Source organism: Stenella coeruleoalba (assembly GCF_951394435.1).
Source record: "Stenella coeruleoalba genome assembly, chromosome: 20".
Taxonomy (NCBI): Eukaryota; Metazoa; Chordata; class Mammalia; order Artiodactyla; family Delphinidae; genus Stenella; species Stenella coeruleoalba.
The window spans coordinates 50435944-50453063 of record NC_137166.1 but is presented as its reverse complement, the minus strand read 5'-3'; the positions used below and the strand labels follow the sequence as shown (position 1 = coordinate 50453063).

At 58.1% G+C, this 17120-nt stretch overlaps 2 protein-coding genes across 5 annotated transcripts; both read right to left on the bottom strand.

The window, feature by feature from the left end:
• Positions 1-1634: 1634 nt before the first annotated feature.
• On the bottom strand, positions 1635-2577 carry INAFM1 (InaF motif containing 1). Its single transcript, XM_079908044.1, has one exon. The coding sequence runs from the start codon at positions 2404-2406 to the stop codon at positions 1876-1878; it is 531 nt and encodes a 176-aa protein (XP_079764170.1). The 5' UTR covers positions 2407-2577; the 3' UTR covers positions 1635-1875.
• On the bottom strand, positions 2524-15458 carry CCDC9 (coiled-coil domain containing 9). 4 transcript variants are annotated; one of them, XM_079908043.1, is made up of 15 exons: positions 15374-15458; positions 13586-13659; positions 13327-13431; positions 11628-11729; positions 11181-11444; positions 9634-9717; positions 9372-9545; positions 8584-8765; positions 6869-6915; positions 6622-6754; positions 6110-6200; positions 5576-6023; positions 5146-5238; positions 4045-4094; positions 2524-3481 (listed from the first exon to the last, which is right to left on the bottom strand). In XM_079908043.1, exons 2-15 carry the CDS (start codon positions 13586-13588, stop codon positions 3464-3466), a joined length of 1794 nt encoding a protein of 597 aa, XP_079764169.1. In that variant the 5' UTR covers positions 13589-13659; positions 15374-15458; the 3' UTR covers positions 2524-3463. The 4 variants fall into 4 exon arrangements, with proteins under 4 accessions (XP_079764169.1, XP_079764166.1, XP_079764168.1 ...); XM_079908040.1 differs by lacking the exon at positions 2524-3481 and having other exon boundaries at positions 3628-4094; XM_079908042.1 differs by lacking the exons at positions 2524-3481; positions 15374-15458 and adding an exon at positions 14336-14447 and having other exon boundaries at positions 3628-4094.
• Between the last annotated feature and the right edge of the window lie 1662 nt (positions 15459-17120).

Genomic DNA, 17120 nt, shown 5'->3' with positions numbered 1-17120 from the left:
GAGAGAGGCCCGCGTACTGCAAAAAAAAAAAAAAAAAAAAAAAAAAAGAGGGGGGTGAGGAGACAGGGGAGTGAGGGAGGCTGAACTACGGGAAAAATGAGAAGCAGGGGTTGGATCAAGATGGGGGGAGAAAGGTGAGGAAGCGGGATGAAATAGAGAGAGAGCTGAGGCGAGCGAGTCAGAACAGAGTGAGGGATAGAAACAGAGATAATACTGACAGACATCAGACAGAGACACACAAAAATTGAGAGACAAAGAGAAAAGGGGAAGAGGAGACAGTGGTGAGGGAGACACACAGACGAGAAACCAAGAGAGCAGGAAAACGGGTTGGGAGAAGTGAGTTGAGAACTAGAGAGAAGGGGGCCAGTGGGAACAGAGATGGAGTCCCTCCCTCTAACTCACCATTGGCTGGTGTCCAGGGCTCTGGGCTGACTGGATATTCCTTGAGATCCAAGCTATGGTTTTTAAAACCCCAAGGGACAGAGGTGGGTGGAGAGAAAGAACATATACTGTTCTGTGGGCTTCAAATCACCAGCTTCTTTAATCCTCAGAGAAAACTTCATGAGATAAATACTATGATCATCTTCATTTTACAGGACCAAAGAGGTTGAGTTACCGGCCCAAAGTCACACAGCTAGTGAGAGGAAGAGCTAGGATTTGAAACTGGGTGTCTTGGCCCAAGGTCAGTGCCCCTAACCACCATCTACGCTAACTGGAAAAAGGTGCTGGCTGCCTGAGTCCCATTCACTCTGGAGACACCCTCTGGGAAATGGTGCTGGAGGGGTAGAGGAAGCAGAGGAGGTCAACGGATTGACATTCCTAGCCAGGTACATATCCACAGATGTCCCAGTCTAGGAAAGAGGCTCAGCTTCACCATCCTGGGGAAGTCTCCGGTTCAAGGGAGGTAGTTGGACAGGAAACCACTTCCTGCTTGTAGGGTCCTACGCCCTGCCCAGAGCTAGGCCTTAGTAGTCGGGATGGGAAAATGGACTCGACCACCTCTGACTCTTTTAGCAGGACTGGAGTTTCTCTACCTTGGTTTGCAAGCAGCATTGCAGACCAGAGAGGTTGTACTAATCTTCAAAGGCAGCAGCGTGCTTTGATAACTTCCTCTGTGATTTCCAGAGGGGCAGAGAAGCTCTACCACCACCCGTCCATGCTCATCTCTCAGATTCCAGGAAGAAGGCCTCATTCTCTCCCAGCAGCACCCTTACATCTCCAGGTGACTTAGCCTCTGTCCCCGACATTATAATTATACGAATCACAGCTCCCAGAAACCCAGCTCTTGCTGATATCATCCCATCTCTCATCTCCTGTGCTGTAACAGGAGGCCGGACCCTTTGCTCCCCTCCAGAGGAACTTGACTTCTGCCCCAAGCATGCAAAAAACTGCAAAGTCCTTCACACTGCCTGACCTTCAACTACCCTGTTGCCGACAAGCCTCTTCTCCTCACCCCAACCCAGAAAATACATGATACCAATGGAAGAAGAAAAGGGCCCCCCGAGGGAAGGGGAGAACCCACACAGCCCACCTAGGGAGAAACGAAGATCAGATGCCAGGAAGGACTTGCCCTCACAAACTTGAGAGGGGCGGCACCTCTGTAGACAACACGACAAACACAGCACGAGGCAGCTGGGGCTGAGTTTATTGCAGGTGGAAGATGGATACGGAGATTCAGGGAGAAGGGGGGCGGGCTGAAGACTCTGTACTCAGAATCCTAAAGAGGGAGGGTCAGGAGGCAAAGATCAGTTTGCGGTCGGCCAGATGGTGGAGGACCGGCCTGACGGCGGAGAAGCTGCGAGGGGCGAGGCCCAGAGCCAGACCCTCTTCGCCCCCCATTCTTCAGGATGACGGCTCCGGAGACGCTACACGATGTCATGAAGAGGGAGCCAGACCCCAATCCGGGAACGGCGCATCCGCGGCGGGGGCGCCGGGCTCTCGAGGGCCGGCGGTCCATCTTGGGTGAAAAGGAGGGTTACCCGGGTCCTCGCCCCCCGCGGCCTCCGGCGTCTCCCCCGGCGCCTGGCGGCTCGGGCGGCGGCTGGGGTCGCTGTGGCGGCGGCGGCGGCGGCTGTGCGGCAGCTCGAGGTGGGGTCGCGGCCCGCCAGGGGCTCCCAGGAGACAAGAGACCGACGCAGCGGCGGGCACCGAGGCAGGTAGAGCACCCGCGCGGGCGCCGCAGGGAGAGGACTGCGCGCTGGGCGGCGGGCCGGCTGGGGCCGCAGGGGGCCGCGTGGGAACCCAGATGAGACCGTAATAGACAGCGAGCAGCACGGCAGCCAACGACACGCAGAGAAAGTAGGCGCAGACAGGAGCCAGGCGCAGCCAGCGGCCCCGCGGGCCTTCGCTCAGCCCCGCGCCACCCGGGCTCTCGCCGCCGCCACCCACGCAGCTCGTGCCCCGCATCCCCGCAGCCCACTCGGCCCAGCGCCACAGCCCACACAGGACCCGCCCCTTGGGCCCGCCCCCTCCGGAGGACCGCCTTCGCGCTCTAACACTCCCTCGTCCAACCCCGCCCCCGCCATCGTGGTCACGCCCCCGCGCGGGCGGGCTTCCTCCGCGCCGTAAGCCCGCCCCCTCCTCAGCCTCCGGCCAACCATCATCAACCTAAGGCTTAATCACAGCGTCTGACCCCGCCCCCACCTGGCTCTGGGCCCGCCCCAAGCACGCAATACCTCGATTTTTCTCAAACGTTAAGTCTCGGCTCAGCCGACACCCGCCAGGCTGGCCAGGCAGATGTTATACCTGTACCGGCGCTTAGCTCCGCTCTCCCTTTTCTGTCCTCCTCCCTGCGCCCTAACCCCGTCCCCTTTCGGAACTCGGACTCCTTCCAGGCATCTAGCTCCACCACTCCCTTGCCAAGCTCAGGCCTTTTAAGTCCCGCCCTTCCTTAGCCGCAGTCCCGCCCCAGTTGTAACTTGCGTTTCTCCAAGCTAAACTCTACTCCAACTTTCGATCCCACCCTCTTCTCCCCTTACCCTCACCCATCTTCGGTCCAGGCTCCACCTCCTTTCTCCACGAGTTTGCGCACCCCATTCTAAACCACGCCCTCCGCCGCTGGCTGCGCCCCACACCGGCATAACGGATTCCCATCTAAACCTGCTCTCGTGGTTCCATCCCACATCCTAACATCCTCCGTCCCATGGTTTAACTCCATACACCAGAATTCTGGCCCCACCCAGTCACCCTAACCACGCCCCCTCACGGGACGTGCCTCCTTCTCCATACTTTGTGTCCTGAGGTCTAAGCTCACAACCCGAAGCTCCAGATCCGCCCCACACACCAATCACGCCCCCTCCCCATCTCCTCCCCCACCACCCTCAATTTCTCCCTCTCTAAAACCATGGGGTCCAGAGTGGGCTCCGGGGACGAGAGAGCACAGCCCGGAGATCCAGACTAAGCCCCTCCTGCCTCCCCCTCCCCATCAAGGCGGGGAAGCTTCAGTCCCCTCCCAGCAGCGTCTTCAGGAATTCGGGGAGGCCTGTGGGAGGGGGGGAGGGAAGACGTATCAGGGGGGGTGGAGGAAGAAAGACCTCCTTCCTCCCGCCTCTTCCGCCACGAAAAAGCCCGCCAAGCTCAGCAACCCAGCCTGCCCCCGCCAGCAACACAGTTCAAAGGTTAGCGGAAGCACTGCGTTTAATAGGGACCGGGCTGGCGGCCGAGGAAATCAAGTTCTTCAGAAGTCACCGGCTATTCGCCATGCCCCAGATGTAAGCTCCTGGAAGCGGAAAACGGCCCGGGAACTGGCACCTAGACCCCCATGGCCTCCATAAGGCGGTAACTCGGGGACGTCTCAGCCACCCCGGTGCCACAGCGCCCCCCATTTGTGAGACGGGACTACTGCCCTGGCCCAACCCGGTTCACTATCCCTGGCTCCTCCCCCCTTACATTTAACCCTCTCCTGGCTGGAGTGTGGCGGAAGCAGAGGACAGAGGAGCGAGGCGGCAGGAGGTTAGTGCAGAGCGCAGAGGCCACTGTCAGCGGGCGCGGTCAGCGGGCGGCCCCCGGTGGCGAAGCGGCCGCCACCACTTTGCAGAAACGCACCCTCTGGAAGTCGGTGATCTCCGCCGTCTCCTGGCCCTCAGGGTCCGCCTCTGGAAAGAGAAGGGGTGGTCACTGGAGGGCAGCAGTAACCCCTGCACCCCTACCGCCGGACCCGGGACGCTCTAGCCCCGCCCCTCTGCCCCACTGAGCCTGGCTGCCGCCCACCCCGCGTTAAGCGGTTTACGAGTCTCAGACTCCTTTAATCCTCGGAGTGGACCCACGCAGCAACACCCACCCCAGCAGTACCCTGTTTACAATCGAATACATAATCTGATATAACGAGATCGCAGTCACGTGACCCAAAGGCAAAGCGCTTGGGCACCCCGGCCTCAGCCACCACCATAAACTCCGTCCTCTCGGATCGCGGGCCCACCCCACCACGGGCCTAAGCCAACCTCTATCACGCCTGCCCTAGAGGACCTACCCTTCACTTCCCTTGCCCACCTCCTGAGTCCTAACCAGACCTTCCTTGGCTCTGCCCCGAAATCCTAATCCCACTCCTGGGGGAGGTCCGTGGTTCACAATCTGGCTTCCACCTGCTGGAGGTGGAGACAGGGTTGGCCTCTGGCTCCAGGTCCGCTGGCCCCAACATTCTATTTTACCCCAATTTTTTTACCCCACTATCTTACCTATTTCTATTCTAATTTACCCCAATTTACTAATTTACACCTCAAAACTCTAATCCCGCCCACAGCTAAATCTATTACTCTGCCCCTCCCCATTCTTATTTATGACCTACTTAAATTTCTAATCCTGCCCTTAGCTCCTCCCCCTAAACCTAGCCCACCCCCTTATTTTTAGATTACTTTCCAGAACCCCTGGGATGGGCCTCTAAATCCTAATCCCATCCTGGCTCCACCTTCTCACCCGCAAACCCCATACACACTCAGTTCCTAGCGGCTCGACCCGGGGGAAGTCCTTCCTTTAGCCCCACCCCCTTCACGCCCACCTTTCCCAGCAGCGTAATCCCACCCCCGTCCAGCTGCTCCCCACACCCATGGTGGAGACCCACTCCACCCCGTTCTACTCCCCCCAAACCCTCTTCCCCTCAACCCAAGAGGAAGCGGAAGGAAGAAGGCCACCGCACAGCCGCTCCCCCACCTGGAGCTGTCTCAGACCCCTCCTCTTCAGCTTTCTGGGTTCTTGGGAGGCTGGGCCCACTCTTCAAGGAGGCAGGGGCTGGCTGGTCACCTCCTGGAGGAGGAGGAGGCCCAGTCAAGCCCCTTCCCCTCCAAGTATCCCCCCACCCAAGACAGAAGGCCCTTGGGGAGTGAGAGGGGGGTTCAAGGACACACGTGGGGAGGGTCATTGGAGAAAGTGAACTCTTTATTGGGGAGGACACTCTGAATAGCTCGCAGAAGGGCAGGATCTGGGGGTGGGCATTCCAGAGGCAGGCATGGCCCATCCTCCCTAGCCACCAGGGCGGTGGGACACACGGGGTCCTGGGGCTGAGCCTGAGGGTCCCCCATGTACCCCTCAAGCACACACACAAGCAGCCAGCTTCATGCATTTCCGAAAGGCCAGGCCTCACCCGGAGAGAGGGCGTCAGCCGGATGGGCGGTCCGGGGAGAATTCAGCTCCATCTCTTCACCCCAGTCGGACACAGGCTGGTGGCCCCCGGTGGGCGAGAAGGGGCTGGAAGGCGTGGCAGGGGCCTGGGGGAGTGGCAGGGGCTCCTCCGGCCTGGCGGGCTCTTCGTCGCCACGTTCCCCGCTGGGGCTCCCGCTGGGGCTTCCGCTGGGGCTCCCGCTGGGGCTCCCGCTGGGCTCAGGCTCATGGGGCCGGTGGTCCCGGGCTGGTTCTTCTCCCTCCTCATCAGCCTCTTCTTCTTCCTCGACCTCTTCCTCCTCCGCATCCTCACTCATGTCTTCCCACTCCTCGGCCTCCCCGTCGTCACCCTCGCCCTCCTGGCCCTCGCCCTCCTCACCCTCGTCCTCGTCCTCAGGAGGCTGATGGGCAGGGGCCGGGCTCTCGGGCGGCTGTGAGAAACACAAGGCAGGTCGGGGAGAGGGTGTGGGCCCTGGGCATTCTCACACCACCTGCCAGAGATGACACGCCACGCTACCTGCATGGGCGCCTCCTCAGGGGTAGAGGGCTGTGTGGGCTCAGGGGCTGCGGACACTGCCTCCTGCGTCTCCCAGCGGTCATCGTGGTCACTGGAGGGAACAGAGGAATGGGGTGAAGCCCAGGTGGAAAGAGGAAGGGCTCCCCACCCCCAGCGCCCCCCCAGAGACAGAGCTGCAACATTCAGCTGGGTGGGGGGAGCTGGCACGCTGGAGCACCCAGGAGGAGGAAATGGTGGGCGTGTCCGTCAGGGACAGACAGATGGAGGAGGGCCAAGTGGCAGAAGAGGACTCGGATGGGAGGGGAGGAGAGGACAGATGAGGGCAAAGTGGAGAGCCAGGCCCCAACACCCCCAAAACCAAGTTCCTGACCCACAGGGAGACGAGTGCCCGAGGCAGGCAGGGCCAAGACAGGACAGATAGACACACCCTCCCACACACAAGACAGAGAATGGCCAGGGGTAGAGCCACACAGCCCCGCTGGTGCACATGCAAGGGGAAGGGGTGCCCCCACCTGTAGGCACGGGGGGCTGCCTTGGCCTGAGGTCGGCCGCTCTTCCTCTTTCTACGGCTGACCTCAGTTTTGTGCTGGGACAGGAATTCCCTGAAAGTGGGGGGCTTGGGAGGCCGGGCCCAGGCCTGGTCATCTGCAACAGAACCCAGGGGAAGTTGGGGGTGGAGGGCATGGCACAAACCACGCCCACCCCTCCCCTGGCCCCGGCCCAGCCAGCTGCCTCACCCCGCCAAGGACTCCCACTCACCATAGCGGTGGGATGGTTCCAGGGCCACGGCTGGGCCATCCTTGAACCTGGGGAAAGAGAAAGGGGGTGAGCAGGCAGCTGGGGGCACAGGGCGAACAGGAGAGTGGGAAGAGATTAGGGGGAGAGATGGGGGCCAAGGTCAGAAATCAAGATCACAGACGGCAAGGTGGTCAACCAGAAGCAGGCAGAGGTGAGGAATGTCACTGACTAAAAGGAGGACAGGACCAGGTGAAAGGCAAGGGGCAAATTTGACATCATAGTGACAAATACAGAAGAAAAAAATTCAGTATTTGACAGCCTGCCCGCCCGTGAACAAAAATTTGGAAAGTACATGATCCCCAGCTCCCTGTCCGGCCTCATTTCCTGTCACTCTCTCACCTCCCCAGCTAAGCAAGTTCTCCTACCACATGGAGCTCCTGCCTCAGGGCCTTTGCTCTTCCTCAGATCTCTCAGCGACTCACCCCCTAACCTCCTTCAGCCCTCAGTCTGGAGGCTTTCCTAAACTTCCTAATCACATATTATTACATATATTATCTAAGTCCAGAACAGCAGCCTCCAACCCTCTCCACGCTCTGCTTCATTAATCTTCAGCATCTGACATGAGCTCTATTCATTGCCCATCTTTCCCACTGGACTCTAAGTTCCATGAAGACAGAAGCATTTTCCTCACGGCTATATCCCCATCACCTAGAACCTTCCAAGACACATAGGAGGGACTCAATAAACGTTTGCTCATGAAATCATTGCACATGTGCAGTAGTGAGACTTGCTGCTGGCTGCTCTGAGGACATAAGAGGAAAACAATTACTTTCTCAGTCTTAAGCCTGAGAACATCTCCCCAAAAGCCCCACCTGTCTACACCTTAGAAAGATCAGCTACCGTATCTGTGCAAAACATTTCTCATGCTGGCACAGGCTTAGCTCACAATCCAAAAATAAATGCTCTGACCGCCAGGCACACAGACAAGATCCTCTTTCTGCAGCCAGCGCCACGGCAGAGGATACAGGATGATGTAAAAACTACAGCTGTTGGCCTTAAGACTGCCGTTGGCGGCTCTTCCAGAACCTCTCTGTCTTCGCTGTGGAAGTCAGTGCTCCTGTGGATGATGCCTTTGCTTTCAGTTTGACTAACGGGATGTTTCCTGGGACCCAAAAGGGGACAGAGTCAGACCTGAGGATAATAATGCCACCGGGATAAGGAGTTTGGGTTGGTGGGGAACAGGTTAGAGGGATGAAGGGAGGATGCAGAGGTGTAATCACTATAAGTAACTCTTCATGCCCTCCCTGTGTGAGAATTCACATCTGTGCCCTTGGCCATGTAGCCACTGCAGTACCACCCACTAGAGTGGGCAGAGTTTAAGTTCCTGCCACAGCAATGCAGGGTCTGCTGGCTATCAGAATAGGGAAGCGTGTCCACTCTCCCTCCTGCACATCTGCCAGTGCCACGGCCAGCACGTCCCCAGGGAGCCTGAAGGGAAGGCACACCCAGGTAGACCCACAGCTTCAAGTCCAGCCTGGATCAGCCCAACCCAGGAGACCTGTGAACACGTGAGAAAGAAATGCTTTCATGTGTCCCTGAGATTTGGTGGTGGTTACGCAGCATCACCTAGCAACTGCTAACTGATACACAGGGTGAGAAACCAGAGACAGGCAAAGGAGTCAGAAGTCAGGGCCGAGGTCGAGAAGCCAAACAGAAGAGGCAGGGTGGAGACTCACATGCCATCAGTCTTCTCAGCATCCCACTCCCTCCGCCACTGGCCGGTGGGCTTGCGGTGCCGCTGCAGCCGCTCCTGGTCGATCTTCTCCCGCTCCTGCTTCCAGCGCAGGTACTCGGACCGCTCTCGGCCCGTCATGGAGAGCGTCATGTCCCCAGCGCCACCCAGGCCGGCCCGGCGGCCCTGCCCCCAGCAGACAGGCAGTCAGGACCCAGCTACAACCCTCCCCCGCCACACCCCCTCCCCAGGCCCTCTAAGCTGGGGGGAGGGGGTAGAGCCACCGGCTCAAGGTCACACGTGGAGAAGATCAAAGCCACATCTGCCCATGTGGCACCTTCTCAGAGAGGCCATCCCAGGTCTCTGTCTCTTAGTAGCATCCCTCTCTCCTCTGTCCCCTGACCCGGCTGGGCTGGAGTTTTCTTCTCTACACTTGCCATTACCTGACATCTTATTACATGGTCACTGATTTAGTCCCAGCACCCAAAACAGTGCCTGGCCCCGGCAGAGGCCCAGTAAATATCACTAACGTTAGTAATGAGAGAACATCGCCAAAACACACCAGAAAGCTTCGGAAGGAAAACAGTGTGGTGCTGGCTCAAGAACCGACAATCACTGGGCGGGGGGGGGGGGGGGGGGGGGGGCGAAGCCTGAGTGCAGGGCTGCTGCCTCTCCCTACTCTGTGTCCCCTGCGCCGCATCCGGCCCTCCACACACACTCCACCCCTGAACCCAGAGACTGGCTGCCGGAAGGAATGTCGTGGCCCCGGGAGCCCCGGCTGCCGGCACGCACCTGCCGCTCCTGCTCGAGGCCGCAACGCACCCGCTCGAAGTCGGGGCCCCCCCAGTTGCGCCCGTGCCGGCGGCTGCCTTCCCGACGGTCCCGCTCAGGCTCCTCCAGGGGCCCGCTGCGTCGCCGGGGGTCGTCCAGGAAGTTCCGCACTGGGTTGGGCTCCAGCACGCCTTCCTGCGGGTACACGGAGGTGGGGGCTGTTGGCGGGCTCCCGGGGCCCGGCGGCTCCGCCCCACCGCCAGGGGGCGCCCGAGGCACTGACCCGCTGGTTGCGCTCGTACTCTGCAATCTTCTCCATCTCTTCATTCATCTTCTCAATGTTCTGCTTGCGCCGCTCCTCCCACTCCTTGTTGGGGGAGGGAGGGGACAAAGAGAGACACAGGGTGTCAGAAAGAACCACTCAACCCGAGCGTCCGTCACCTTCTGAGGCTCTCTTCTTAGGCCTGCGTGCATGGCAGCCCCTGGCTGGCAGCTGGGCATTGGCTCTCAGTGTGTCCCCGGTCAACCGATAAAGGGGCTCAACGTACCTCGACTGTCTGTGCAAATACAGCGTGTGCTGACCGCCTGCTTTCCGTTTGGGGTCTGGAATTTGTGCCTGTACTAGGCAGAGGGCACCTATATGACCAGCCCCGGATAAAAAGCCTGGGCACTAGGTCCCTAATGAGTCCCCAGTCGATGACCTCTGACACGTATTGTCAATGCCGGAAGAATGAAGTGCAGCCCATGTGGCTCCACTGGGCGAGGACTCTTGGAAGCTGGCACCTGGCATCCTCCAGACTTCAGCCCATGGGCCCTTCTTTCCCTTTGCTGATTTTATTTTGTATTCTTTCCCTGTAATAAATCTTAGCTGTGAATCTTTCTAGCAAAACTCTGAACCTGGGAGAGGGGTGGGAACCCCAGCACACTATGGCTGGCACGGTAACAATGCCACAGTAATAACTCGGCACATGGCCAGGTGACCCGCACAATCCATTCTCCTCTCCTTCCAAGGTAACAGAATTTGAGATGAGCACGTGGCATTTCCAGGACTCAGCATACAAGAGAGAAATGAACTTCCATCTGACTGAAGCCATGGCGCTTTGGGGTCTTTCAGTTACAACAGCTTAGCACCTACAAATAATAACCATCCTTAAATAACACTCACTGAGCACTTACTCTGAGGGTTTCAATGTCTGATGTCACATGATGCTTACAATAACCTTTAAACCTGATTTTCATTCCCGTTTAAGAGTGAGAACCAGGAAGTTCTCAGAGGGGAAGTGAGCTGCCCAATGACAGGGAACTAACAGAAGAAGGCTGATCCCTCAGCCACCACGCCAGACAGCCTCCCATTCTGCTAACCTGCGTGGTGGGGCACTGGGAGCAGTTACAGTAAGAACATCACTGTTTCCCACCAACAAATCCGGGGAGTGACACAGAGAGAGCACGTGCGTACGCACACATGCAAGAGAAAGCGTGCGCGCATGTGCTACTGGACAGAGCCCACCAGACAGCACCAGAAAGAGAAAAAAGAGACGGGCAAGGAAAGGCGGGTGGGCAAGCACACAGCAGACAGAGAGCAAAACAGGAGAGATAGAAAGAGACAGGGAGAGTACCTACAAGCACTGGCCTGGAGGAGGGAAGGAGGGACGGAGGGAGGGAGGGAGGGAGGGAGGGAGGGAAGAGATGAAAAAGAGCTGAAGAGAGGGGCCGAAAAAGAAGCAGAGAAAGATGGATGAAGGAGACAATCAGTTTGAAAGCAGGAACAGAAAGAGAAACAGGACAACGTGGAGCCTCTCCAGAGGACTCCAGCCCCTGCTCGGCTCCTACCTTGGATTTGCGGTCGGCAGCTGAGGCATCTCCAGTTCCAGAGAGATGAGGGGACCCCCTGGCCCGACCCCTCCGGCCGCGGCCCCCAGCTCCTCCTCGAGGCTGCTCCCCGGGACTGTCTTCCCAGCTGCGGGATGCCCGGCCCATGCCTGCCCGGCCCATGCCTGCCCGGCCTCCATGCTGAGGGGGGATCCGGCCTCCCTTGCTGGCCCCTGGGGGCCGAGGGGTCCCAGGAGACCTCCGGGAGGGACCCAGGTTCTTCTCCTGGAAAGGGGGGAGGGGGGGAAAGTACAGTCACTGGGGCAGGGAGACAGGGACATCCCAGGCCCAGAGGGCAGCTGCCAGGATCAAGGCTCCCACAGGTCTGGGGCAGCTGGGAAGGCCTTTGGTTCTCAACCCTCCCCCCCACCCTGTACTCACGAGTCCCCACCCCGGCGTGGAGCTCACCATTTCCATTGCCACATTCTCCTTCTCCACTGAGCGGCCCTTCCGGGGAGCTGTCACCGCTACTCCCTCGAGTTCAGCTTTTTTACGGTCCTCCTCAATCTCCTAGGAGCAAACAACAGAGATAGGGAGTGTCAGGGGTCCTCTGTACCAGCTGGATTCCCACAGCCCCCTGAACTTCTCCCAAGTCTGCCCCAGCCCAGACCTCTCTCTGGAGCTCTAGACAAGAAAGCTGGTCACTTCAGCATCTTCCCTCAAACTCCACCAGGCTGTTCCCCTGCTCAGAACCCTCCTGCGTGTCCTTCTCTGAGTCAGAGCCAAAGGCCTCCCCACAGCCAACAGGGCCCTACAGAGTCTGGTCTCGTTACCACCATGAACTCACCTCCCGCTCTCTCCCCTCACTCTGACTTCCTCACTGTTCCTGGAACCTACCAGGCTCAAACCTGCCTCAGGGCCTTTTTCACCCGCTGTTCCCTCCCACAGGAACACTCTTCCCCCAGAGATCCTCCAGTCCCTCACCTCCTTCAGGTCTCCGCTCAAAAGTCCTCTTCTCAGGAAGGCCTTCCCTGACCAGCTCCCCTGCCATTCTCTCACCCCTCCCCCTCCCCCATCACTACCCCGCGTTATGTGTATTTTGCTAATCGTCTGCCTGTTTTGTTCACTGATGTATACCCTGAGCCTAGAACACTGCCTGGCACACAACAGAGGCTCAGTATGTTTTTGTTTTTGTTTTAAATGAACGAACGCATGAAGAATGAATAAGTGAAACCCACTCCTCATCCCATCTCAGGGACAGCCCCACCACCTACTCTGTCACCTGTGACAGGGACCTGGGCCTCGTCCTGGACCCTCTCTCCTCTCTAACTCCACCACGGCCCGTCAGTCACTGAGTCCCTCCCAAAAGCCCTGTTCCAGGCCGGGCACCTCTTCTCCACATCCCCCACTGAAGTCCCTGCCCCACCTTCCTCCTTGTCTCCCCTCCTCCCACCCACCACCACACAGCAGCCAGAGGGGTCTTCCTAAAAAGGCATTCTGACCTGGCCCCACTCCCCCTCAGAGCCCTCCAGGGCTCCGCAGTGTCCTTAGGAAAAAGTCCAAACTCTTAGCCTGCTGGTGTTCTGGGCCCTGCATGGCCTGGCCCCAGCTGATCACTCCAGGTCAATATCCCCCAACTGACCCTCCCACTTCAAGCTCCAAGTTTTTGCGCAAACTGTTCCCTCTGTGCAAAACGTGTTATGCTTTCCTTTTCGACTGACTAATGGTCTACTCACCTTTTAGGTCTCAGAATCCCCTCCTCCAGGAAGCCCCCTTAGTATCCCCCGGGCTGGGTGAAGAGCCCCCTCTGGGCTCCCACAGAACCCTGAACTCCTCCATCCCAGCCTTGCCCACTCTGTCATCACTGACTGAAGCCACAGCTGGATCCCTACTGGCCTGTGAGGCCCGGGGACCAAGGCCATCTCCATCACTGCTGCTTCCCCAGCACCACTCAGCAGTGGGCCTGGTGCAGTGAAGACACTGGAGAATACTTGTGAACAAATGAATGAATGAATGATGGAATGAAAGAAGGGATCCCAGGCTAAGGCCTTTGGCTTTTATCCCAAGTGATGAAAAGTCATGAAAAGGTTTTAAGGAAGGGAGAGGTGAGGGAAACTCACTGCGGGGAGGAGAGGGGATGGGGTCTCCCAGGGCGGGGCTAGGGCACCTGGTAGCGCCGGATGAGGGCCTCATTCTTCCGCCGAAGAGCCTCGATCCTCTTATCTAGCTCAGCATCCTTCTCCTCCTTCGATTTCAGATCCAGTGTGGCCGACTGAGAGGGGTAGACAGTTCAGAGACAGTGAGGAAAACCTACACCCACCCCAGTGCCATTCAATCTGGTGTCTGAGAGTCAGGAACCTGGGTCCCCTCCTCCCAAGGCCCCTGCCCCAAAGCTCAGATCCCAGAGACCCCACTTTCCTTCTCACCATTCCGCTGGCAGGATGGGACCAGGGTCCCAGCAAACCTTCCCTGCAGAATCTGGACACAGCACTCGGGGTTCCTGAGGTCAGAGGGAACAGAAGGACTAAGGCCAATGACTCTACCCAATCTGCCTCCTCCTCTCCCATGACGGGGCCTCCTCTAACGCACACACTGCACGCGGGCACACAAACACCTGCACTCCAAGGTAACGTTAGCCCTCACTCCCACACCTTCTTCTTGAAGTGCTAGCCCGCCCCTTACCTGGAAATGTTTAGACTCAGTCCTCTCCGAAACGTTTTGGACCCACCCATTTCCCATAAAAACAATGTAATCACACCCACCTTGGAAAAGTTCTGGTCCCGCCCCACCACTTAGGAAAACATCCCATACTGCTCCCTTCAAAACGGAAATTCTAGGTCAGTCTCCACACCTCTGTGCTGGGAGTTTAAACCCGGGCCTCTATCCCAGGAGAGCTTAGGTAGGGCCCCTGCCCCAACCTGCACAAGAAAGTTCTAGGCCCAACTCCTTGTGCCCATTCCGGTGCCGCCCACATCCCCGTTAGCAGTCTACATATGCCTCTTTCCCAGGAGTTTCACAAACGTCTTATAACCCCACAGTCAATACAGTTCGAACCCCACTCCTATTTGCTGCCCCTACACTCAGGAATGTTCTAGCTCCACCCCCAGCATCCTAAGAAAGGTGCCGCTGCCTTCCCGCACTCCCACAAAGATTCCGCCAACAGGCCCGGTACCCACTGGAGAGACTTCCTGGGTCTGGCTTGACGTCCCAGGGGAAACTGTACCCGCCCTAGCGCGGACAAAACTTCTCCGCCCGCCCGCGGCTTTCTAGGTAAAAGCTTCAGTCTCCACCCGGTAGAGAACGCCACAGGCCCGCCCCGGGCCAGGGCAAACTTTCTGGCCCCGCCTTTCCCGCCAAACCTATGGCCCCGCCCACATGCTCGCGTCATTAATCCCCCCACCCCCGGCTTCCGACTTTCCCAGCCAATCCTCTGGCCCCGCCCTCTATATCCCCAGGCAACAGCCTAAACCCGCCCCCTCCTTCTCGCGTTATTACACAGGCCCCGCCCCCGGCTCGCCAGCCACACCCTGGCCCCGCCTCCAATTCGCCCTTCCAACCTTCTGGTCACGCCCCCTGGCTCCGCCCCCGCCTAGTCGAGTCAAAATCTGACCCCGCCCCCCGGTACCCCTAGGTTCTGGATCAACGGCTAGCTTCTTCACCACACTCTGGCCGCGCCCCGGGCTCCCGCAAAACTTTCTGGCTCCACCCCCAGCATTCTCTGCCAGCACTCTGGCCCCGTCCCCAGCTCCCCGGCATCTTTTTTGGCCCCGCCCTCACCCTCGGGTCAGCCCCTGGGTCAGCCCCTGGATCCGCCCCTGACTTGAAGAACCCACTTCCAGGGCAGGCAAAACTTTCTGGCCCCGCCCCCAGAGTTTTCGGCCAGAGTCCCGGCCCCGCCCCTAGCTCTACGGGTAACACTTGGCCCTGCTCCCAGCCCAAGCACTACTTTTCGGCCCCGCCCCCAGCTGCCCACCCACGCTCCGGACTCGCCCTCAGCCCGGCCCACCCCGGCCCTGCCCACCCACCGACGTCCCGCCCCTCCAGTACCCCTCCAGCTTCCCTCGTGGGCGTCCAGTCCCCGCCCCCCGCAGAGTACTCTGACCCCGCCCCCGCGGGCTGCTCGCTACCCCGCCCGTGCCCGCACCCGCTCCCTGTACGTGGGGCGTCAGGCCCCGCCCTCTCCGGGCGCGCTCCCGGCCCCCTTCCCCGGTCACCTGTCCCGGAGACCCCGCGGCGTCCGTGACTCCGGCTCCGTCGGCCTCCGCGTCCGCAGCTCCCGGGCCGCGCGCGTCACTTCCCCCCCGCACCACGTGAAGAGGTGCACTAAAGCGGGTCACTTCCGGTCTTGCCGGCCGTTTCCGGGAGCCTTAAAGGCGCCGCGCCCCCCCCCCCCCCCCACCCCGGGTGAAGGAGGGAGTGGGTTGAGCCGGTCCGCAAGAGTGTTCAAAGGTGTTCTGGAAGCTTGTGTTACTGCTTTATGCCTGAATTACCTTCTTCCACGGAGAGGAGACACCATCCTCTCTCTCTGGCCTCTAGCTGCTTCTCCTCTTTTCTGGTTCCAATAAATAGATGCCAGGCACTGGGCAATGACTCCTGGAAGCCTGACCTGCCAGCTTGTGCTGGGGGTGGATGGGGGATGCCCCACCCTCCTGCCAATGAAACCTTACAGTTAGTTGTGGGAGCTTAAAGTTTCCAACGGAAAGAATCGTTTCTTCATCCTCTAAATCAGAGTTGAGTGACAGGCTGTGTGCTGGGGGGTGGGGGGGTGAAGCGTGTTAAGGTGATGAAAAGGCAGACCCTATCCCTGTCCTCGTGAGGGAAGGCACAAGTACACGTGAAATAACAAAACAGAAATGTGGGCGATGTCTTGCAACAAAGACTGGGGAGAGGCTGAGGGTGAGAGGGGGTGGCTGTCCAGGCAGAGGGCACACAGCCCGTGCAAAGGCCCTGTGGTGAGTGAGCTTGGTGCATTCTAGGAACTGAAAGACGCTCAGAGAAGGACCTGCTGAATTTGGCTACAGAGTCCAGAGGGTTACGTGCATTAATCAAAACTTAGACATAATTAACCTGTTTTTATAAGTGATGCTAAATGTTATGGAACACCCTTACAGGAGGTGATGACACTTATAAGTGGGCAGACCAGATTCCCTGAGGTTGCTGATAATTTTATTTTGTGATTTAAAGCATGAAAAGGGGGAGTACCTTGCCCCTTATGTGGCTACGGTTAACAGCCTTTCAGAGACCTTCTCTACACATACAACTTAATTCTCTTAAAATTCCCCAGGAATTCCCTGGCAGTCCAGTGGTTAGGACTTGGCACTTTCACTGCTGGGGCCCAGGTTCAATCCCTGGTCAGGGAACTAAGATCCCACAAGCCATGTGGTGCGGCCACAAAAATAAATAAATAAATAAATAAAAAATTCCCCAAATACCTGCCAAATTCAGGACACCCTTGCTTCAGCTCTTTATTCAAATGTCACTTCCACTTCAGGGCCTTCCTTGAAACCACCCATTTGACAATTTCAAAATCTCTCATCCTTTCCTCTTCCAATTTGATTCCCCCATGTTACTGTTTACCCTCTAAACTACCATGTTTCACTCACTTCTCTTGTTCACTGTTTGTCTCCTCCACTATATTGTCTGTTTTATGTCCCCAGTGCCTCCAACTGTACCTTATACATAAGAAGCTCTCAAAACCTATTTGTTTAGTGAAACTTTTTTTTTTGGCCGCACTGTGTGGCTTGTGGGATTTTAGTTCCCTGACCAGGGATCGAGCCCAGGCCCTTGGCAGTGAGAACACAGAGCCCTAACCACTGGACCACCAGTGAATTCCCTGAGTGAATCTTTATTACTACTATTTTCCTCCTTCTTTATAAACAAAAAGTATGTGCACTGCACTGAAATTCTATACCTTGAACTTAACAATGGATGGTTGGCCACCTTTTAAACGGCCATGTGATG

Coding starts and splice junctions, on each gene's coding strand:
- INAFM1 (XM_079908044.1), bottom strand. CDS start 2,406: ATGCGGGGCACGAGCTGCGTGGGTGGCGGCGGCGAGAGCCCGGGTGGC.
- CCDC9 (XM_079908040.1), bottom strand. Junction 6,755..6,868: donor GGAACCATCCCACCGCTATG/GTGAGTGGGAGT, acceptor GTTCTGTTGCAG/ATGACCAGGCCTGGGCCCGG. Junction 5,239..5,575: donor GGCTGACGCCCTCTCTCCGG/GTGAGGCCTGGC, acceptor CTCCTCCTCCAG/GAGGTGACCAGCCAGCCCCT.